Here is a 23,387-nt window from a genome sequence, read left to right on the forward strand (position 1 = left end):
ACACACACACACACACACACACACACACACACACACACACACACACACGAGATGCGGGGGGAGATTGGAAAGGGAAGAAGGGAAAGAGAGACAGTCAGAATCCCTAACCCTTGGGAAAGTGAACATCAAGTTGAAAGGACATTTGAAAACATGATTGAGTTGCTGAAGACTTATTTTTATAAAAATATCATTGTCAGCAGGGTGTGGTGGTACACAGGAGTGATCCAGGCGCTTGGAAGGGAAAGACAGAAAAATTGGGAGTTCAAGTACAATCAGGCTACACAATGACTTTGAGACTACATGAAACCCTATCTTTGAAAAGTGAAAACAAAACCCAAACCAAACAGGTGTCCCTCAAATAAAATCATGGGGTCAGAGAGGAGGCAGGGAGCCAAGCATTCTCACCCAGGGCGAGTGGGAGGGCACATTGGTACCATCAGTAGAATATAATTCCCTCAGGCAGAACGTTGGGTTCATTGCTCCACCCTGTGTTCTGGAACCCAATGCCCTGTGTTGGTCAGTGGGTACTTCTTAAACAGGAAGGAGGCGATTTGGCAAACTACATCAGGAACCTCAAGGTTTTCACAGCCTTTTCCTGGTAATCCCAATTCCAAGGGAAGCCATTAAGACAGAAATGCTTCTTTTAGACAGTCCCTCCAAAAACTGGACACTACCAAAATGTCCTCAGTGTGGCCACCACTTTATAGGCAGAAATCTGCTGCAATTTACCAAAGTGATGTATCTAAAGAGTCTTGAACACACAGAGAGAGGATCATGCTATTGATGACACTAAACTGAAAAAAAATTGAAACTATATATGCACTGACATCTTGATTTTTTGTTTTTAAAAAAATCACATTTGTTAATAGTTGGTTGAAGGATTTTTAAAAATTATTTCTTTGTTTTCTCTTAGTTTTCCAAAGTTTCAACAATCACTGTCTGTTACTTTTATAGTCAGAATAAAAGAAGGTTTTGAAATGGAAAGCACAGTTAATACCAAACTTGTGACGAGCCACAAGAAGGGCAATAACTTGAGGTGGCATTTTTCCCATCACTGCCCTCAGAGGATCACTTTCTGGTTGGTTAAAGAACACTCATTTTGTGAACTTGACCCGGCTTTATTTAGACAACAATGGGATGAAATGCAGGGTTGCCGGACACTGTCATTCTCATGTTCTTAGCATCTATTTTTCCATGACCTGGAAAATCTTAAAATACCAGCTCTTCTTTTAAAAAAGGAAGACAGAAAAGAAAACCCACAGGCCCTTTGACTGGAATTGATTCTCCTGTGGCTCATTGGTCTGTAAAAGGCATTAGGGTGCGACATGGCATTGACCTTCATTCTTTGTCTCAGCTGAAAATTTCCCTATGGCTGGCCTGGGGTTCCCAAGGGGAGGGCCATTAAGAGACCCAGCACGATTGTGTGGGGCCTTTCTCGGGGCTTATCTTGATTAGGAGGAAGTAGATGTCTACTTGATCCAAATTTAGAGCACAGAAGAGAGCCAGATGTTTGAGGCCGTGATAAACATTATCCCCTTGTGACTTTGCCTTTCTTCTCACTTGGTGGTGGACTTTAGGGTCCACCTTCTAGGATGTCTGTGACAGCCTGTGTCCACACAGAAGGTCATTTTCATGCTCTGTGTTGAAAGAAGCCCGGGCACATCCCTGCAGGGATGTTGGGCGCCTCCGAGGAAGCTTCCATCCTCCCTAGATTGAGTCTTGGGTGTGGAATCTGGTGAACAAAGCCCCTCTGGATCGATCCGTATCTCCTCCCCTATGGTTTATCCTCCTGCAGGAGGAGGCAGGGATCTTTGCAGGCATGGATTCTGTGTGGGAGCATCAGGAGCTAAGCACGAACAGAGGAGAGTTGGCACGAAAGTGGCAGTGGTCTGGTTCGAACCCTGGTGAGCATCTTCTTAGCCTAGTGGCCTTGAACACACATCCCCCGCCCCTCTGCCCAGCCCTCTCATCTGCTGAGTGGGGTGGTATTGGTGTTAGCGATACCACCGACAAAGTTCTCCAGAGTAGCCCTTTATTGCTGGATGGTGAGCACGCAGCGTGGTGCTCGCCGTGGCTTCCTGCAACGTCAACTCTTCTTTTCATTCACTCATTCCCTGGAGAAAGTCCCTGAGCTGAGTAGGTGCTGAAGGCTGTGCCGGCAGCTGGGACCTCAGACAGGATGATACACAGACCCAACCTCAATCTCATAAACCCCAGATTTTAGGGATGAGCCTCCAGTGGGAACTGCCCAACAGGACATACGAGCCCCTATCCTGGCACCCCTGGCTTCCTCTCCTTCTCAGATATACCCGGCACCTTTGCTCCTTAGGGCTCAGAGGTGGAGACGGGGATCAGGATCAGTTTCCCATCTCCTAGACTAGTGGAAACTTTCAAAACATAGTTTAACCATCATCCCTTGGACACACAAGCCTTCTTTGACCTCCAGAGCAAATCGAGAGCTTTGCTGGGTCTGCACTGTGTTTTACCTCAGCTTCCTTCAGAGAGATGGAAAGTCTTTGAGGGAAGGCTTTCTGCTTGATTTGCTCCCAGGCCCCAGTGCCCCACATAGGTAGCACACTATAGATGTGCAACAAGTACCTATTCACTGACTAACAGATGGGGACTCGCCTAGAGGACGATGCTGCACTAACAGTGAGAAAGAAAATCCCTTTCCACGATGTTTTACAAGACCATGAAATTTGCTCTGCAGATAGCTGAGCCCCATCTAAGTCCAGCTGCAGCCATGAGTGAGGCCGAGTTTCTTCCGTCACAGAGAAAGTGCCTGCCTGAGGGACTTGTTCCCAACATGGCTTTAGATTGTAACTTTGTCAGCGCTGACTTGGGAGAGTGAGCCCCTTGTCCTGGGGCTGGCCAAGGGCCAGTCCATTTGCTTCTCATTATGTGGGAGACAGTTTAATGGGAAGCGGAGTTACTGGGGCCAGTGTTGCAACAGAAATAATTGGCTATAAGGCTCCATGTGCTTTGGGGACCAGGACACAGAGATCTGATTTTTTTAGTTTCCTCATTTACTTGTTCTGAGTCAGGAATGGGCCCTTCTTTCCTCTGGACCTCATCCAAGGAATAGTGATTGTAGGGAAGAGTTGGGGTGTCTGCTGATTAATCTAGAAGGTTCCTTCCTGGTCTGATAAGTCTTTCCTAGCTTCCTTGTATCAGATTGACGGAAGGCCAGCTGACTCGGAGTTGCTGGAAAGTGGTGTGGATGGAATTGTGTGAGAAGATCCAGCCACGTGAGCTCAGGGTCATAGTTTCGGAACCAAGAGCTCAGAAAAACCCTGAAGCCACAGAGTGAGACCCACCCATGGAGGAGGTGGGCGTTGCTCAGCACATTCCTGCTATAAGTGTAAAGGGAAAACAGACTAGAGCTCTGCAGGATAATGACCAGATCTAACCCATGGTGGTTGTGTGGGTGGCTCTTCCAGACAGAACAGGCTATGTCTAGGACCTACATCCTAAGGTGAGGGGCCATGTCCCCAACCAGCCCACCCTAGTCCTCAGCATGGAAAGGTCTCTGGGGTGGGTTTGCTCAGGGACTATCCCTTAATGATACATTATGGGGTTCTTGTAACTCATTGTTTCAGAGACTTAAAGGCAGGGACTACAGAGAAGAGATGAAACTCGCTCACCCTAGTGACTTATAGCATATAGGTTTAAACAGTATTGAGATGTGATCCTGGTATGGTGGCTCATGCCTCTAATGCCAGCCCTTGAAAGGCTCAGGTAAGAACATCACTGTGAGTTCAAGGCCAGCCTGAGCTAAGGGTGAATTTCAAGGGGCTGGCTGTGGCTCAGTGGTTCAAAGTACTGGTTGCTCTTCAAGAGGATCTGTGTATCTCTAGCTCCAGGATGATAGATCCCACACCCTCCCACAGACAAACAAAACACCAGTGCACATAAGATAAAAATAAACAAATCATTTAAAAAAGAAGAGCTTCAAGTCAGCCTGAGCTACAGACTGAGACCATGTCTCAAAAGAAAAAAAAAAAAAAGAGATAATTTGTGAATTTTGCTGTTTTAGCATTTTTAATTCTACAGATCTGCTGTGCAATCACCATCAAATTCCTGAATATTTTCAGCACTTCCAGAGAAATCCTCTGTATCTCAGCAGTCAATCATGTTTTAATATCCACCCCCTACCCCAGCCACAGGTCTATTTTCCATCTTCGTGGATTTGGTTTTCCTATTTTTTCTATATGATTGAACATATGGCCAAGTAGGTTTGACTTTTTACATTTAGCTCAAAGTTTTCAAGGTTCGTGCACATTGGCCAGTACAGAACAATTAAAAGTCGTGTATGTCCTGGCAGTGGTGGGCACACCTGTAGTCCCAGCTCTTAGGAGGTAGAGACAGGAGGGTCAGGAGTCCAAGGGCAGACTCAGCCACATAGTCAGTTTGAGGCAACCTGAGTTGTAAGATACAGCCTCCTCCCCTCTCTTGACGCCCACTCTCAAGTAACATGTAGGCAAGACTCACAGTGAGCTTGGTGTGGTTCGTTAGTACAGCCTATGAGGAGCATAAAGGATGAGCTGCCATCCTTTAACTCCCTATGGACAGGAGAGACTCTGCTAGGAATTCCTGGTAGAACACAGTCTGTGGCACGCTGATTTAACATGTCTGAACTACTGAAACTAGCTGCCCCCAACACACACTGTGGAGATAATGCAAACAAGAATTAAACTAATTTAGTGACAACTAAGCTGACACTGAAGACAAAGCCTTAAAGGAATTTTACATAGGGATGAGGAAGAGAGATAGTTCTAACCATGAGAACACAGGAAAGAAGAATGCATACCATGAGAGAATCCGATGAACAAGAAGAGTCAGGAAGGAATCATTCATGTCAGCTATAGCAAACCCCTAAAACTGGCAGGGGATGAGGAAAAGAAACCAATAAGTCAACCAACCAGAACATCAACTAACAAAATAGCAAACTCCACTCTGTAATAACCTTAAATACAAATCGCCTCAATCCAGCAATAAGGCTCAGAGTAATGACTGGATTGAAAAATGAGATCCAGCCAGGAAGATGACTAAACAGGTAAAGGGGTTTTCCACCAAACCTGATAGCCTGAGCTTGAACCCTAGGACACACATGGTAGGAGAGAACCAAGTCCTACAACTCGTCCTCTGACCATCACACATACTAGGGCACACATATGCCCACATGTACATATATAGAAAGAAAGAAACAAAATGTAAAAGGGACACACTTAGCTTGCAAAGATATCCAAACATCAAAAGTCAAACAATGAAATTCACCTACTAAGCAAATAGAAGCTATAAACCTATAACCCAGACAGCATAACGATTCCTTTTGTTTGTTTGTTTGTTTGTTTGTTTGTTTGTTTGTTTTATGAGACAGGGGCTCTACACAGCTCTGGCTGTCCTGGAATTCACTATGTAAACCAGGTTGGCCTTGAACTCACAGAGGTCTGCCTACCTCTGCCTTCCCAGAGCTGGGATTAAAGGCCTGCACCAGCAACCCCTATGGGATATTGAGTCTTGATGTCATAAAGTAGACTTAAAGTCAAAGCAAGTCAGAAGAGATGATTAAGAAAACTACTCATCAAGAAGGTGTAAGGGTCATGAATATTTCTGCATCAAATATTTGGAGCTCCCATTGTCACAAAACAGACTCTAAAAGGCACAAAAGGTCTACACAATAAAGGCAAGGGGTTCCCACACCTCACTCGCATATTCAACTAGGTTTTTCAAACTAACAATCCACAAACAACAGAACTATACTGTGCCCTTGATGACTGTATTTACCAGCTAGCTACAGAATATTCCATCTGGTTAGGGAACACACATTCTATAAAACTGAACATGTTGTAAACTACAAAGCAAGATTTAACACATTTTTTAAAAAATAAAATAATTTCTCATATCTCATGAAGCCACCACAGAATAAAATTGGGGAATCAATAGCAAGGAAAACCCTAGAAAATGGAGACTGAAACAGACATCTTAGGGACTGAACAGTGGGTCACCAAAGAAATCCCAGAGGAAAGCAAACATTTTCAGAACGAAATGAAAGTGATATACAGTCTGTCAGACCCCCTGGGATGCCGTGAAGGCCGTTACTCCAGCTAGGTTTTTTTTTTTTTTTTTTAATTAATTACAATTTGTCCCCACCCTCTCCTGCTCTCCCTTCCTCTTCTCCCATGCCCCTCCCGCAGTTCACTGATAGAGGAGGTCCTCCTCCCCTTCCATCTGAACCTAGCCTATCAGGTCTCATCAGGACTGGCTGCATTGTCTTCCTCTGTGGCCTGGTAAGGCTGCTCTCCCCTCAGGGGGAGGTAGTCAAAGAACCAGCCATTGAGTTCATGTCAGAGACAGTGTCTGTTCCCATTACTAGGGAACCCATTGGACAATGAGCTGCCATGGGCTACATCTGTGCAGGGGTTCTAGGTTATCTCCATGTATGGTCCTTGGTTAGAGTGGTCCTTGGTTAGAAAAGACCCCTGTGCCCAGATTTTTTGGTTCTGTTGCTCTCCTTGTGGAAGCTCCTGTTCCCTCCAGATCTTTCTATGTCCCCCTTCTTTCATAAGATTCCCTGCACTCCACCCAAAGTTTGGTTATGAGTCTCAGCATCTGCTTTGATACCCTGCTGGGTAGAGTTTCAGAGGCCCTCTGTGGTAGGCTCCTTTTCTGTTCCCTGTTTTCTCTCTCTTCTGATGTCCATTCCCTTTGCCTTTCTGAATGAGGATTGATCATTTTACCCAGGGTTCTCCTTCTTGATTAACTTCTTTAGGTGTACAGATTTTAGTATGATTATCCTATAGTATATGTCTAATATCCACGTATAAGTGAGTATATACCATTTGTGTCTTTCTGCTTCTGGAATATCTCACTCAGGATGATCTTTTCTAGTTCCCACCATTTGCCTGAAATTTTCATGATTTCCTTGTTTTTAATTGCTGAAGCTTCTGTAAAGCAAAGGACACTGTTGTCAGAAGAAAATGACTGCCTACAGACTGGGAAAGGATCTTCACCAACCCTATATTTGACAGAGGGCTAATATCCAGAATATATAAAGAATTCAAGAAGTTAAACAGCAATAAATCAAGTAATCCAATTAAAAAATGGGGTACAGAGCTAAACAGAGAATTCTCAACAGAGTAATATCAAATGGCAGAGAAATACTTAAAGAAATGTTCAACATCCTTAGCTATTAGGGAAAAGCAAATAAAAACTACCCTGAGATTTCACCTTACACCCATCAGAAAGGCTAAGGTCAAAAACTCAAGTGAAAGCACATGCTGGAGAGGATGTGGAGAAAGGGGAACCCTCCTTCATTGCTGGTAGGAATGTAAACTCGTACAACCACTTTGGAAATCAGTTTGGTGCTTTCTTAGACAAATTAGGAATAGTGCTACCTCAAGATCCAGCTATACCACTTCTAGGCATATGTTTGTAGCAGTTTTATTTGTAATAGGTAGAAGCTGGAAACAACCCAGATGCCCCTCAGTTGAGGAATGGATACAGAAATTGTGGTACATTTACACAATGGAATACTACCCACCTAGGTTTTTGTCAGCTTGATGCAAGCAAGGGTCACTGGGAAGAAGGATCTTCAATTGAGAAAATATCCTCAAGAGATTGGCTTCTGGCCATTAATCAAATTCTTGGTTAATCCTTAGCCACTGTGGACAGTGCTATCCCTAGACAGGTGGACCTGGTATGCACAAGAAAACAGACTGAGCAAGCCAGTAAGCAGTACTCCTCCACAGCCTCTGCAGTAGCTCCTGTCTTCAGGTTTCTGTCTTGCTTGAGTTTCTGTCTTGACTTCCCTTAATGACAGACTGGGATTAGGTCATGTAAGTGAAATCAAACCTTTCCTGTCCAAGTTGCCTTTGGTCAGTGTTTTATTGCAGCAATAGAAAGCAAAGTAAGACAGAAATCCTAAGAGGAATGTTTATAGCTATCAGTGTTCATATTAAAGAAACAGAACACAAACAAGTATACTTCAAAGCTTTAGATAAACAAAAAGCCAAATCAAACCCTGTAGACAACAAAAACTCATAAATCTTAGGGCAGAAGTTAGTGATACAGAGACTAAAAGAATCAACCATTTTTGAAAATATGAACAAGATGTACAAATCCAACTAACAGAAAGAGAGAAGATCCAAATTAATAAATTATAGATAAAAGAGAGCTGTTACAACAGACTCCAGTGCAATCCAGAAGGTTGTGAGGGAAGGCTTTGAGCACTACATTCCCAAAAATTGGAAAGCCTAAAAGAAATGGGCAGAATGTGCAACTCATGTGACCTCCCAAATTAAAGCCAGAGGACAGAACCATCCAAACAGACTCGGGACAGCAGAGATTGAAGTAGTAATTAAAAGTCTCACAGAGTAAAACCCACTACTGGCCAGCTTCACTTCTGAATTCTAACAAACATCTAAGGACGTGCTGCCACCGAAATGTTTCCAGTGAAACAGAGCAGGACAAAACACTTCCAAATGCATTCTGTGAAGCCAGTATTCCACTGATACCAACACACACACACACACACACACACACACACACACACACACACACACACAAAGGGAGAGGGAGAACTACAGACCAATTTCCCTAATGAATATAGATGCAAATATTCTTGATGTATACCTACAAATAAAATTCAAGAATACATTAAAAGTTTGAGGACAGCCTTGTCTACACAGTGAGTTTCAGGGCAACCAGAGCTACACAGTGAGACCCTATCTCTACTGGCCACCCCCCCCCAAACAAATAAAAATAAGAACACGTTAAGAAGAGCATACACCAGAACTAAATTGTTTTCATGCCAGGCACACAAGGCTGACTCAACCTTATACAAATCAACAAACATTGTGTACCATGTAAAGATATTTAAGGGCAGCAAATATGTAACAGTCACAATACATGCAGAAAAGGCCTTTGGCAGAGTCCAGTGTGTCTTCATGATAAGAGTCCTAAAGACATTAGGAATTTGTGCCTTCACATAACAAAGGCTGTGTAAGACAAACCTATAACCAACATTATATTGATTGGGGGAAATGAGAATTTCTGAGGCACAGGTATTTACTCTCTTCACTCTACTAGCATAGCACTTGAGGTCTTAGCTTGAACAATAAGACAAGAGAAAGATGAATTAGTCAAAAGGATACAAATAGAAAGTGTAGTCATCATTAGGATGACTGGCAGATGACATTATTTTATACTTAAAAGATCCTGCCGACTCCAAAAGAAAATTTTTAATCTGTAAAACCCTTTCAGTAAAGCTGTAGATACAAAATCAACAAAAAGAAATCAAAGGTTTTCTACATCCTGTTATCAAACCTGCTCAGAGAAATGAGAAAAAAAAAACCAAACTCATTCACAATAGCTAATCTCAAAAAAATTTAAAAATATATGGGAACTGAAAGAGCTGTACAATGAAAACCTTAAAGTGGAAAAAGAACTGACAAACACACTAGACAGTGGAAAAACATCATCCATTCTCCTGGATTGGAAGGATTAAATATTGTGAAAAATGTTCATATTACCCAAAGTAATCGTTAAATTCAATGAAACTCCCATCACATTTCCTGTGCATTCCTCACAGAAATAAGAACAATTCTAAAATTCTCACAGAAACACAAAAGGCTACAGACATCCTGAACAGCCTTAAGCAGAAAGAATGCAGCTGGAGGCATCACAACACCTGACCTCAAATTATACTGCAGAGCCATAGTGACAAGAGGGCATTGCACTGGCCCCAAAGCAGACTTGTAGTCCAGTAAAATAGAAGAGAAGACCAAGAAATAAGCCTACACATCTGGGGTCAGCTCATTAAACAAATGATGCTGGCAAAACTTGGTGTCAACGTGCAGAAGAGTGAAATCAGACCTATATGTCTCATTCTGCACAAAATTCAACTCAAAATGGATCAAAGGCCTAAATTTAAAGCCTGACATGTTAAAATGGCTACAGGAAAATAGGGAAAACATCTCAAAATATAGGCATAGGCAAAATTGTCTGACTAAAGCTTCTGCATAGAAAAATTAACTGCCAGCAGAGCAAAGAGACAGCCTGCACAGTGGGAGAAAATATTTGCCAGCTATACCTCACACAGGATGTTAATATATGCAATATATAACGAACTGTGAAAATTAAATAGCAAAAACCTTAGAAAAACTGTCCACAAATAAATGAACTGGTGAAACGAGAAGGTCGTTCTCAAAAGAAGAAACACAGCTAGCTAATAAAATTTTCAATACCCTTAGCGAGTTAATACTGCTTTGAGATTCCATCTTACCCCGTTCAGAAGCTGGGGAGTCTGTGGGGAAAGAAGGACTGTTATTCATTGTTGGTGGAAGGGTAAGCTGGTGCAAACCTGAGAATGAGTGTAGAGGCTTCTCAGAAAACAAACTACAACAGAGCTCTATCGCCTCAAAGGGCTCTGTGTGCCATAGAGATACTTGCACACCTGTGTTCTTCGCTGGCCTATTGGCAATAGCCAGGAAGTGGGAGCAGCCTAGATGTTTACCAGATGATAAGCGGATAAGAAAAATGTCGTACAAACAGTAAAACTCTATTTGCTGTACAGAAAAATGAAATTCCCAGGAAATCGGACAGATCCGGAAATTGTGTATCTGTTACACATACATAATATATAATAACTCAGACTGGGAGAGACAAGTACTCCATGTTCATTCTCATATACTGATTCTAGCCTCTGATGTTTATAGGCTTATGTGTGGGCATAAGTGTGGTATAGGCCATGAACCTGGAAATGGGCCCATGAGAAGGGACAAGAGATGTTGAGGAGCAGTGGGAAGAATACCAGATCATGTGACAAGGAGGTGGAACTGGGGTTCCTGAGGAGGGTACAAAGAGGGGTTGTAGGGAGGACAGGGAAGAAGAGAGAGAACAACAATCAGCCCCCAAAAATATATTTGAAAATGTCATAATGAAACTTTATATTTCATACTATTTGAAATGCATCTTGTTGGATGTTTCTATCATGTTTGTAGCTCTCACTTCATTTGGAATTTGTGAGTGGTCTAAAGCAGGCACCTTGCTTTATTTTCTTCTCATGTTGTTAACAAGTTGATCTACCCTCTAACTTTTTCACATTGGTTTGACACAGGGTCCCGTGTTGCCCAGGCTGGCCTTGAACTCTTTTTGTAGCTGAGGATGACCTTAAACTCCTTCCTGATCCTCTTCTCCATCCCCCAGGTGGTAGGATTGCAGGCATGCTCCAATACCCAGAATCCTATTTTTTAAAAATAGTTAGGACTGGCCTTTTAACAGACTCACTTTCCCTTTATGAGAAATTTTGTGTTTATTAATTTAACAACCATCCATTTATCTGGTTATTATCAAACATCTTTTATTCTACTGTATTTTCTTTGGTAACATGGTGTGTTTCTTCATGTAAGCTATACTGTTGTGATATTTAAGGCCTCTTATTTGGCCTGTGGCTTTGTAACACATCATTAGAAGAGCATATATGGGCTGGTCATGGACAGGCACGGATGGGAGGACCAGAGATGCCCTGAGGACTCATGAGGTGGGACACGGAACATTTGTAACAACCACTGCATCTTTGATTAGCTGAAGCAGCCGCTATAGATCCTGAGGACAAGTGTCACCCCTGTGATCACTGAGTGGAGAAGCAGAGAGCCCTGGACTCTGGCACATTCAAAACCTGGTCTCCAGCTCCAACAAGGCCAGGGTGGATGTCTGTTAAGCCAAAGCCCTGTGATCTGAACATGACCCTCACTAGCACCCCTGCTTACTTCATGTGTATCTTGGGGGTCAGGTTTTGCGGGACAGAGTGAACAGGAGTGGACAGGAGTGGACATCCTTCTGGTCATGGTGGGACCACAGAGGCCATAGTATCTCAGCGATTCCTTCCTTCTGGCTTTATATACTGTACACCTACCTGCCAATTCAAAGTGTTTGCTACACAAGCCTGAGGCTCTGACATCAGATCCTCCTCAGTATTTGTAAAAAGCCAGTCCTGGTCTTGGGGTGGAGACAGAAGCTCCCTGAGGCTTCTGGTCAGGTCCAACCTATTCAGTGAGTTTCAGGTTCCATGAAAAACCCCACCTCAGGACACTTGTGCCCTCACACACATGAACAAGCACACATACACAAATAAAGTGGAGCATGATAAAGGGAGCTAACTGATTTGAAGCTCTGGCTTCCACAAGGATGCACAGGTAAGCACACATAAAAGGGTGGTACATAATGTTTCTGCTCTGTTACACTGACACAATAATGATAAATCATACACGTAGGGTTTGTTTCTTTTCTTTTCTTTCTTTCCCTTTTTTTTCTTTTTTGTTTTTTTGTTTGTTGGTTGGTTTGTTTGTTTTTTGAGACAGGGTTTCTTTGTGAAGCCCTGGCTGTCCTGGAACTCGCTCTGTAGACCAGGCTGGTCTTGAACTCACAGAGATCCACCTGCCTCTGCCTCCCGAGTGCTGGGATTACAGGAATGTGCTACCACCACCTGGCTTACAGATGGATTTTTCTAGTTTGACAGATGCATACCTATCTCCTCTGTACTTGTCATTGTTTTGTTTCACATAGAAGGCTTGCCGTAGCTCTTGACAGTTTTTTCAATTTTCCCTTCATCCTTGTTGTTTCTTAGCAGTTCTTCTCAATTCTGAGAGAACCCTTTATTTGTTATGTTCCTTGGAGCGTGGACTTTGAGCAGCGGGCTCAACATCATTTGGGAAACTCTTAGACAAACACATGTCTAACAAGATTCCCTGGTGATGAGCCTGCACTATAAATTGGAAAGAGTGCTGTCAGAATTTGGACTAACGGGGGTCCTTCCCCTCCATCTGTGATATAGACTCCCTTATTTTTTAGAGCAGTTCCCCCCCCCCCCAGTGGAACCATGAAAGGAGATGAAGTTCAATAGAGATATTGGTCCTTTATCCAGGATGAATACCGGGTCTCCTGTAGCAGTCAGCTGCTGTGTGTGATGCCTTGAAATAAAAACAACAGCGCAAAGGTCACCACAATCCCCTGCAGGCATCATTAGCCCAGTGAGAAAGAGTTTCTGTTAGAGTTCTGTGTCCCCCAGGGTACTTGCCCACACTCCTTCCTTTGACAATTTTACAAATGTCAGTTGGTGTGTACACAGAAGCCCCGGCCAGATAGAGGAATAAAGGGATTCTGGTAGAGTTTGGTATCTGAGGTCTTCAGGGAAAGTGGTCACACCTCTGCTCCCAGGCATTGTAGAAAGAGGAGAGCAGACAGAGATCTGCTGATAAGTCCTGTGCATGCAGAAAGATGCATTCTTCTAAGGGGAAAAACAAAATCGAGTATGTCCAGTCCTCATCAGACACGAGAGGAGAGAGCTATCGGGAAGGCACAAAACACTGTGGAAATGATTCAAAGAGAAAAAAGAGTCTTCAGGACAAATTGGCTCATTCTTTATTGTTGCCAGGCCCTCTGCTCCCTGGAGAGTTATCGAAACAATACCAGCGCCTGGCTCTCATAGTGGACTGGAAAACATCCTACCTTTCTTAATGGCTTGGTGAAGTTGTTGTCTCAACAGGAAACCCTAGCCATTGTCACGCATTCTTGTTTATTATTAGTAATAACAGCTCTTCACAGCCGGCTCCAGACCTTGACAAAGCCTTTCCACACAAACTGGCTCCGTTTTGTAGACTGTGGAGCTGTAGCTTGCAGGGAAATCATGGGCATGGAGCGCAGAAAAGGCAGCTTGGAGCCTGGGCTTGCGTTCTGGTTGCAGCAGACATTTCTGAAACGCTTCCCAGCCTGTCCGTTCGGCCCTCTTGCAGGGTCTCTGTGCAGAGCAGACAGAGGGAAAGGGCTACCCTTGGAGCTTTCTAATATTTCCTCAGATTAGGCTCAGGTGACGGCCATCTCCAGCCTCTGTTCTGGCCGTGGAGCTCACTCTGCCTTATTACAGCATGACATGACCTTGTTCGCTTTCTGCCAGAGGCCTGCTGCCACCCTAGAGTGTGATTGTCACACTCCAGGAGTTGCTGCTTGTACCTTACTATTTGTTTTCTAAACGTGACCCCTGTGCCCTACCCCCAGTGTCCTCTGATCTATGCTTCTACTTCTTACCTTTCCACACCGAACAACTCCAGTTTCCCTTGGCTGTTTATCCACCTAGTCCAGTGCCCTTCCCTTCATATGCTGTCTTTACCCAGGCTGCCCTGGCCTGATTCTTCATCACCTCCTTCTCCACCCTTCATACATAAGGGGCCAGCTCAAAAGTGATGCCCCTGGGAAGCTTTTCATACCCTCAGCGTGAAGAGCTGTGCTCTTAGGAACATGCTGAGCGTACCTCTGCCGGCCCCTCAGTCTCTGAAACGTGTGTAGCTGGGAATTTGAATTACAATGGGAACTAGTTTTGGGGTATGGATGGCATCTTATTCCTCTGAACTTGGAACTTCACAGCTGACAAGAAGTCATTCGGGGTTGAGCTAATTTCTCAAATAGTTTAAGAGCATTGGACTCTCTCTCTCTCTTTTTTTTTTTTTATAGACCATGTATCACCTTAGAGAACAAGAAAGCATTAAAGTGGGACTCATCCAAGGCAGGAGTTACCCAGATGTGAATGAAAGTTCCTGGAAGGTACAGCACCACACACTGAACTTTTGATGAAAGTTATTAGCTGATTAGGACTTCAGTTATTGTAGGGAGGTTGGGATGCAGAGCCTAGTTACAATTTATCTTGGGCTATATCCACCCCATTAGTAATCATTCCTTGCCTACCTCTGTTTCTGACCTAATGTCCTTTGGTATTAGTGGAATGCCAGAATCAACAGAAAGTTTGAGGAGGCCTTCCAAAGTTGCCACATGCTACCCAGGACATCAGGGTTCCCTCCTGGGGTTCTTAGTCTCTTTGATAAAAATAATAAGAATGGACTCAGAAGGAGGCTCAAGGGTTAATTTATTAGAGTTTAAGAGAAAACTCCAGGGGGCAAGCTGCAAATCTTGGCAGCTACCTGGAGGAAGAGGTTGGAGGAGAGAAAAAGGCATGCCTCTGAGTTGGGCTGGCATGGACGTCAACCACATAGCAGACAATCAGCATCATGGTGAAGATTCGAGCATTAAAGAAGGAAAAGCCTAAAGAACTGAGGAAGCATGCTTAGGCTCTGGCCAGAAAAACCAAAAACAAACAAACACAAACAAACAAACAAACAAACAAAAAGCTCAAAGAGACAGTTATGCCTGTCAGAGCTCAGAAAGGTGGGCAGACAACAGAATTGCCTGGCATCTCTGGAGTGACTGGGGAGAAAGGTACATTACCTAAGTATCACCCAAGTGTCTTAAGTGTTCCTCCTACCTCTTTAGCGTGGCTTCGGGTGGCCCCATCTGACTGAGGGGCAGTACCTTAGCCAGGTGATTGACTAGTCCAAGTGGATTAATCCTTACTAGAGGGACAAAGGCACGCCTGCACTCGGAGGTGGACTCCATTCTTTACAATAACACTAACTTCCACCCACCAAGAGGCTAAGGAGGTCCTCAGAGCGTGTCTGAGGCCAACAGCAAAGATTCCCTCCTCTGCTTTAATGCACTTGCTGGATGTTCCCACTGGTGTATTTTAAAAGTACCTTGATTAATGGCTATAAAATGCCACCAAACAGTTACCATTGGTACATGGAAACTGTGGTCACTTAAATCTTGTTCCTGGACCATAGTCACTCATGTTATGTCCAGAATAAACTCTCTTAGTCCTCTGATACGAGAATCATAGTTTAAAAAATTGTGTATTTTATTTTTCTTTGTGCGTGTGTGTGTATGTGTGTGTATGTGTGTGTATGTGTGTGTGCAAACCTGTGGAGGCCAGAAGAGAGCTGGAGTTACAGGTAGATGACTGAAGTGGGTTCTGGGAACTGAACTCAGGTCCTCTGGAAGGTCAGCAAACAATTTTAACCTCCGAGCCAGCTCTCCAGCCCTCAAAGTTGTATTTTCTTGTCTACACTAGCCAGTCACTCTAAAGGTCAGCAACAAGCTTTCCTGTCAGTCATCTTGGGTTTTGTTCCCAAGCTTCTCCCAGGTATACCCGTTAGTAGCAAGCTCCTTTGTTGTGATGGTGGGCAGCCGTACTGAGGCCTGAACCTAAGCCTTTCCACATGCTGTGTAAGTACCCTAGCTTTGACCTACATCTTCAGCAACTTTTTTCACTTTTGCTCTTGTTTCAGGGACTCACGGCGTTGTCCAGGCTTGCCTTCAGCACACTCTGTAAGCTAGGCAGGTCTTGAAACTTGCAGTCCAGTCCTCCTGTTGCAGCCTCCTGAGAGGCTAGGATTAAAAGCCAAAATGACCAGGCCTGGTTCCGAATTTCTTTATCAATAACCCCTAGGGGGATTACCTGAGACCAGGCCGCTAGAGGTGTTTTGAGTTTTCGTTGGCATCAGAGTGTTTTTGCCTGGCTCCGTCACAATTTGGAAACAGATAGTTTAGTAGTTATCAACGCTGTCTACATACTGGAAACTTTTAAAAGGATACTGGCGTGAAATTTGCACAGAGTACCATGGAATTTTTCACTGAGTGCCAGTTGTGTGTACATGGGATGGGGCTCCAGGAAGCAGCTACTGGAAGACAGCCATGAGATGGTAGTGGTTGGGATTTTGGCAAGTCATTTTCAGTACACCTTATCAAACACCTGGATGCCCAGATGAATCCTCAGAAGGCCCGTATTTATCAAAACACCTATCTGTCTGTCTGTCTATCTGTCCATCTATCTATTATCTCTCTAATTGATTTACTTAAAGTAGTCTCTGTGTGTGTGCACATGGGCACATATGTGTGTGTGCGCCCGTGTGCGTGTGTATAAATGCTTGTATATAGTCCTTGCATCATGGCACATGAGTGGAAACCATAGGGCAACTTTCAGGAGTTGGTTCTCTCCTTTTACCAGATGGGTCCAGGGACTGAGCTGAGGTCACCAGACTTGGTGGTAAGTGCCTTTTTGCTAGTTGAGCCATTTTGTTCTCTCCTTACTCTCTTTAGAATAAGCTAACTTCCTCTAAAGAAACCATGATACACAGATTCTCAACAGAGTCTTTGTCGTGCCTGCAAACAAAGATGACCAGAAGTGGAAAGAACCAGGGAAATGTGGAGCAAGCCAGGGGGAATAACAGTAAAAATAGATGCAGAAATAACAAAGAAGATGGGAGTTAGACAGCACAGACTTTCAAATGGCTTTATCAAGACGTCCATTTATTTCAAGGGAAAGGTAAACACAGTGAGTGAACAGACAGGTACTCTCATAGAAATATGGAAGGAATGAAACAAACCAATATAAAAATCAAGAACTAAAATATAATATTTTAATCTAAAAGTTTTCACTGCATTGGCAACGTCGGAGTAGATATCGCAGAAGGAAGATGTGCAACAGAGAAGGTAAACACTGGGGCACCCTTACAGGCTTTCTCCTCTGCCCCTCCTCAGTAGTGCTGGGTCATGCTGATGGTATGCAGCCTGGCAGAGGAATGAGAATATACTTCACTTCTGTTTTCTTCCTCCTCCCAAACAGGAGCCAGTCTAATCTCGGGGAACCCCTGGGGAAGATCCCAGCTGAGATTCATATGCCTAATGAAACACCCAGTTATCACCCTTTGGTGTTGTTAAGGAAGCAGGAGGCACGGCAGCTAAAGAGAATGTGGCGTCGTGGAGTGGCATTCTGGCAGCGGAGGAGTCCATGCGCTGAGAGACAGCCTGCCTGAAGGAAGAGCGGGCCATGAAGTCACGTTCATTGGTTGTAACAGACTGTGCTGCGATGTGAGAAGTTAATGAGGGCGGCTGGGCAGGGGATGTCCTGGGCCTTGTCTTGTTCTTACCCTTTTCTGTGAACGTAAAGCTGGTTTAAAATAAGGAGTGTAAGGAAATTAATGAGCATAGTAAATTCTGTCAAGTGTGCGCAGCTGGAGCGCCCATGGTGGGAAGGACTTTAAATTGGAACGGTCTGGCAGATAGTTTGAAAAGTTCCTGGGATGTCAGACATACAATCATCTTGTAACCGAAAGAAATAAAACACACTTCCCCCCAAGGGCTTTATGGGAATGTTTGTACAGGCCTTACGCAGACTCATCACAAACTGGAAGCGTCAAGAATGTCCATCAGCTGCCGAGTGGGCCAGCACATTGCGTTTATCCATATACTGGAAAGTAATAAAAAAGAATGAGCTACCTGGACATGGTGGCTCCCCAGACTGCCTCACATAAATGTGGAGAAGTCTGCAAGGAAAAGAATCCAGACACACAAGAGCCCATCTGTCATCTGTTTATATGCGATTCTACCGCAGCTGATTAAGGCAGAAAAGTCAGAGCAGTGGCTGCCTTCTGAGCCCTGAGGTCTGCGATGGGATCACGAGACTTCCTGCAGGGATGATGGAAATGTCCTATATCTTGATGGAGTGTGGCCCAAGCGAGTGAGTGCTTTTGTCAAAACACGGCAAGATGTACACTTAAAAATCTCTCCATTTCTGAGATATATAAAAGGTACCCGGTCTTTAAAGGGAAGGTTAAGGGGGTGTGGCAGCTCACAAGTGTAATGTAAGCACTCGGGAGGCCGAGACAGGAAGATTACCAAGAGTTGAAAGTCTGTCTGGGCTACACAGAGTTCAAGGCCAGAATGAAGCACAGACATGTTCTGGAAAGAGGCTGGAAGCTCTCGTAGCCCAGGTGAAGGGCCACCGACAGGGGTGTTTATCAGGTAAGTCTCGCCCTTCATCACTCCTGTCTGCCGTGCAGACGCTTCTCTCGTGTGGGTTTGCATTTCTGCTTACTGCTGGGATTAATCACGTGGCTGTGGCATGTACTGAGATGTCAAAGGCCCAAGAAGAACATAGGAGTGAGGTCAATTCCCCAAGGAGCCCCTGCAGTGCCCCCCTGTGCCACTTCTCAGGATGTCCCCACTTACTCATGCAGTGGGTATTGTGACAGAGAGAGGAAATTGGAAGGGGACAGTAGGCATCCCTGGGGCATCTGTCATTCCGGCAGCTAATCTGATCCTCTTGAGTCAGCTGGGCTCACACTGGAGTTCCACTGGATTCTAGGAGCTAGCTTGGTGCAGTCCACATTTCGATCGTGCTGAGGTCAGGGAGCAGTGAAAAGAGAGCAGAGCACTTCCGTGTGCTGAGCCGAAGGCCTGAGCTGGGGGGCTCAGCCTTTCCTTTCTCCTCTGGGGATGACGCTGGAGCCACACACTTTCCTTGTTGGTAGCCTTTCTTCTCTGCGGCTGACATTCTCAGGGGAAATTTTTTTCTTGAAACTCTGTCCAAGGGTAATAAAATGGCACAGTCAAAACTGAAATGATGAGTCCTAACAGTTGTTCCATGCATGCTCCGTACCTTACATTTATTTCAGCATGCACGGCCAAAATTTCAGAGGGCTGTCATGAACAACTAAAAGTTTGACTCAAATTATTTCATCTAGGGTGCAAAAGTAAATAAACACAGCCTCCCAGGGAACTCTTCTAGGTCATCTAGCCCATCTTCACGGAGCTGAGCACTGAATCTTGTGACAGCAGGAACTTTCGTAACACAGTGTAGTGCTGGTCTGAGCAGGCCTGACCCAGAGTCTGAGCAATAGACCCAGAATGCCAGATTGACTTGCTGGTCTTTTTCCATTGTCTTTTTTTAAAAAATATCTATCTATGTATGTATCTATGTATCTATGTATGTATGTATGTATGTATGTATGTATGTATGTATGTATGTATCTATCTATCTATCTATCTATCTATCTATCTATCTATCTATCTATCTATCTAATGTATATGAGTGCTCTATCTGCATGTACACCTGCATGCCAGAAGAGGGCACCAGACCACATTTTAGATGGTTGTGAGCCACCATGTGGTTGCTGGGAATTGAACTCAAGATCTCAGTAAGAGCAGACAGTGCTCTTCTGAGCCATCTCTCCAGCCCCTCCATTGTCTTTTCTCCAGTGAGCCAAACATCTCTAATTGCTTTAAACATCCAGCATTAATTGCTTTTCTCATTACTGGAACAAGATGCATAAGAAAAGCAGCTTAAAGGAGGAGGGATTTCTTTTGGTTCATGGTTCACAGGGAATGCTCTTCAAGGCTGGGAAGGAATGGCAGCTGGAGTGGATCAGTCTCTGGCTGCAGAAACTGCCAGTGCTGGCCCATTACCTGGTGATGACCAGGAAGCAGAGAGCTAGGGAATGTAACCCTCAAAGGCTTTCTCTGGTGACCCCTACACCCAGCCACTACTTCTGCCCTAAAGGTTCTCCAAGTTCCCCAAGCAGCTCTACCAGCTGGGACCAAGTGTGCAAACACAAAGGGCCATGCCACACTAAACCACAGCACAAGCCTCCTGTGGTTTGGATTTGTTTGCACCTACTGGCTTGCTTCTTCCTTCTTGCTGATGACAGGCCCATTTGCATGCAGATCCAACACAATTCAGGTAGAGCATGTAAGGCAAGGCTGTCACCAAAGATCTGATGGATGGGTGTCAGGTGACTAGGACCCTGTGGGCAGATTTCTGGGAGAAAGATGTTGATAGGCCTGTGAATTGCAGCCCCATTCAGGGATCAGTTAGTTACCAGCAGGAGAGACAGAACCACCTGACCTAGAAAGGCACACTGTCTGCCCTAAGAACGGGTGAGCACTATAAAGCCTGGTCATGGCTGGAGACGATGGCAAGTGACCCTATACAGAAATCTCCAACCAGAGTTAGGTGAATCTCTCCCAGCGCCACCCCCACCCCTACCCCCTGTCTCCTGTCATTCTTTCTGGCATTTTGGTTGCATGGTATAGGAGAGAGAGGAAGGACAGACATGGGAACAGGCTCAGAGTCATTTTTTAAATGCCAGCTTGCCACAACCTAGAGTCATCTAGGAAGAGACTAAATGTTGAGGATCTACTTCAGGCTGGCCCTTGCACCTGCCTCTTGAGGGATCGTCTTGACTGGGTCCACTGTGGGTAGCACAATTCCTTTAGGACCTGTAAGAAAAAGCTGAGCAAAAATGCAAATGGGACAGCAGGCAGCATGCGAGCATCGGTTTCTGGGTCAATTATTTTTTAAACTCTATTTTATTTGGGGTGTTTAGGCCTCTACCTCCCTTCCACCAACCCTTTTACCCTAGGTAAGAGGGAGAAGGTTAGTGGGGAGAGGAGGCACAGACTCCTTTTCTTCTCCCGGCTGTTTAGGGTCGATGGGTTCTTTTGGGCTATCCCAATCTCTGTGAACAGCAAATGCAGCAAGCCTAGAGGACCGAAAGTGTTGTGAAGCCTCTACCTGCGGGCCGTCATCAAGCCAAGACCAAGACTCCTTTGAGTCCAAGAGAGGTACTCCACTATGTATTGGCTCACAGTGATTGGATGTGTGTTAGCTGCATTGATATTATTAAAGTGCTTTTGTTAAACCGAAAACAAAGCCTCCAGTGTAATCTATCCTCCATGGCATCCCGTTCCGGGATTGGCTGAAGTGTGCTCAAGATACTCCTCCAAGCCACTGTGTTGAAATGTTTCTCTCTGTCTCTGATCTCTTTAAACTGCCACACCTTCTTTTTCTAGGCTTTCGTATTTATATCCTCAAGAGCCCTAGACAACACCCTTCTCCATGCTGTGTGAGGCAGGCCCTTACCAGCTGGCAAAGACCATGCCCCACAGGAGACAACTTTCAGCTATAGACAAACTATAGCCCAAGCTAAAATCCCACACTTGGGATTAAAACAAAAGCATACTTACATAACATGACTGAGTTTACAAAAACCCAAAGCTTCCATTACAGGTTCCTTTGCTCTTGACTGTGGTGTGAGCGGCTGTGTCAAGCTCTTGCCTCTGTGTCTTCCCTGCAATGAAGGATTGCAACCTGCAATTGTAAAGCAAACAAGCCCTTTTTCTGCTCAGTTGCATGTTACAACAGCAGGAATGAAATTGGAACACATGGCAAGAAAAGAAATGAATACATATGTCTGAGTTCAATTTCTGTTGCTGTAATGAAACCCTATGCTCAAAGGCAACTTGGAGACGCAAGGATTCATCCCAGTTAACAAATTACAGTCCATCATTCAGGGCAGCCAGGGTAGGAACTCAAGACAGGCACCTAGACACATGAGCTGAAGCAGAAACCATGTACTGGCTTCCAGGCTCATATTCAGCTTCCTTCCTTCCTTCCTTCCTTCCTTCCTTCCTTCCTTCCTTCCTTCCTTTAGATAAATCCTAAGTTTTATTTGTTTATTTTTTTAAAGGCAAGAGCAGCATCAACTATTGATGTGTCATCACTTCTGGAACATCTTCACCATTGCTTGGCGATTCTGGGATCACCCCTTCTGCACAGTTCCCAAGGGTCCAGAGAGTCTATTGAAGACTTGTTTGAAATTGTCCACAGGTAAGCAGGTCAGGTAATACACCCACACAGAATGATGGAGAAGTAGGAGCAAGGAGGGTCTGCCCATTGCTGGCAGATGGGGAAGACTGGGAGGCCTTTGCCTCCGTTCTTCTCTGGCCTGTTCGCTGGTGGCCCACTGGGCTGCCGTGTCTTCTCCATCTCTCATCCTCCACAATGGCTAAGTAGTTGGTGAGGTTGAGGTGACCCATGTAGGAGCAAGACAAGTCCAGGGCTGGTTCAGAAGCCCTTCTTGCCTGGTGGTGTCCATGTGTGGCCTGTGCCTACGAAGATGCTCCAGCTGGCTGTGGATGCGCATTGCTCGGTCATCTCAACACTCGGCTCTCGGCTTCCAGAACAGCAGCTGCTGCTCTCAGAGTTCAAGAGAAGAGACGCCGCTGCAAGGACCCTCCACTTGTACAGGTACGGGAGAAAGACCCAGATACAGGTCTGATACAGCCGGTACAACCTGCCTGAGGATGGTCATGTTCACAATGGATTGGGCCTTCCAAAACCAACTAACAGTAAGTGATAAAATAAATAAATAATAATAATTATTATTATTAATTAATAATAAAGTCCAGATGCTCATAGCTAATTTGATGGAGCCAATTCCTCAATTGAGGTTCCCAAGTGTCTCTGACAGCCAAAGTTAAATCCATCAATATTATTCCTGGAAGTGGGCATTATCTCTGCTTATGGGAAGCATTCAGGGAGGCGAGGAGATTTTCCAGGGTTTCTACTTGTTAATGGCAAAGCTGAATTTCATCTCAGGCTGCCACATTGCTCCCCTGCATCTTCTCAAGTCTCCTGGAACTTCATACATCCACTTACTCATTCCTGACTGCCCTCAGCTCTGACATAGTCCTGGTGTGATACAAATCCCCGAGCCAGCATGATGGAAGGCCCGGGCTATGCCGTTAGTCACATAGACTAACTGGAGATCCTCTAGGGGCACCCAGACAGTTCCTGACCCAGGAGGACGTGATGTCTCACGGGTAGAGGGGACACATGTTCACGATCCTGATGTGGAATGGACCCTGGAGTGACCAGCGCT

General features: G+C 44.8%; 1 protein-coding gene across 1 annotated transcript in view; it reads left to right on the plus strand.

Moving 5' to 3' along the window:
* Galnt12 (polypeptide N-acetylgalactosaminyltransferase 12) overlaps window positions 1-17,852 on the plus strand; it is a 68,109-nt gene extending 50,257 nt beyond the window's left edge. Inside the window, exon 10 of the mRNA XM_055605224.1 lies at window positions 17,510-17,852. Within this exon, the coding sequence (XP_055461199.1) occupies window positions 17,510-17,521 (12 nt within the window). The 3' untranslated portion in view covers window positions 17,522-17,852. The remainder of the gene's footprint in view (window positions 1-17,509) is intronic.
* The last annotated feature ends 5,535 nt before the right edge of the window (window positions 17,853-23,387 follow it).

Source organism: Psammomys obesus, unplaced genomic scaffold (genome assembly GCF_907164565.1).
Source record: "Psammomys obesus unplaced genomic scaffold, mPsaObe1.curated_primary_1811, whole genome shotgun sequence".
Taxonomy (NCBI): domain Eukaryota; kingdom Metazoa; phylum Chordata; class Mammalia; order Rodentia; family Muridae; genus Psammomys; species Psammomys obesus.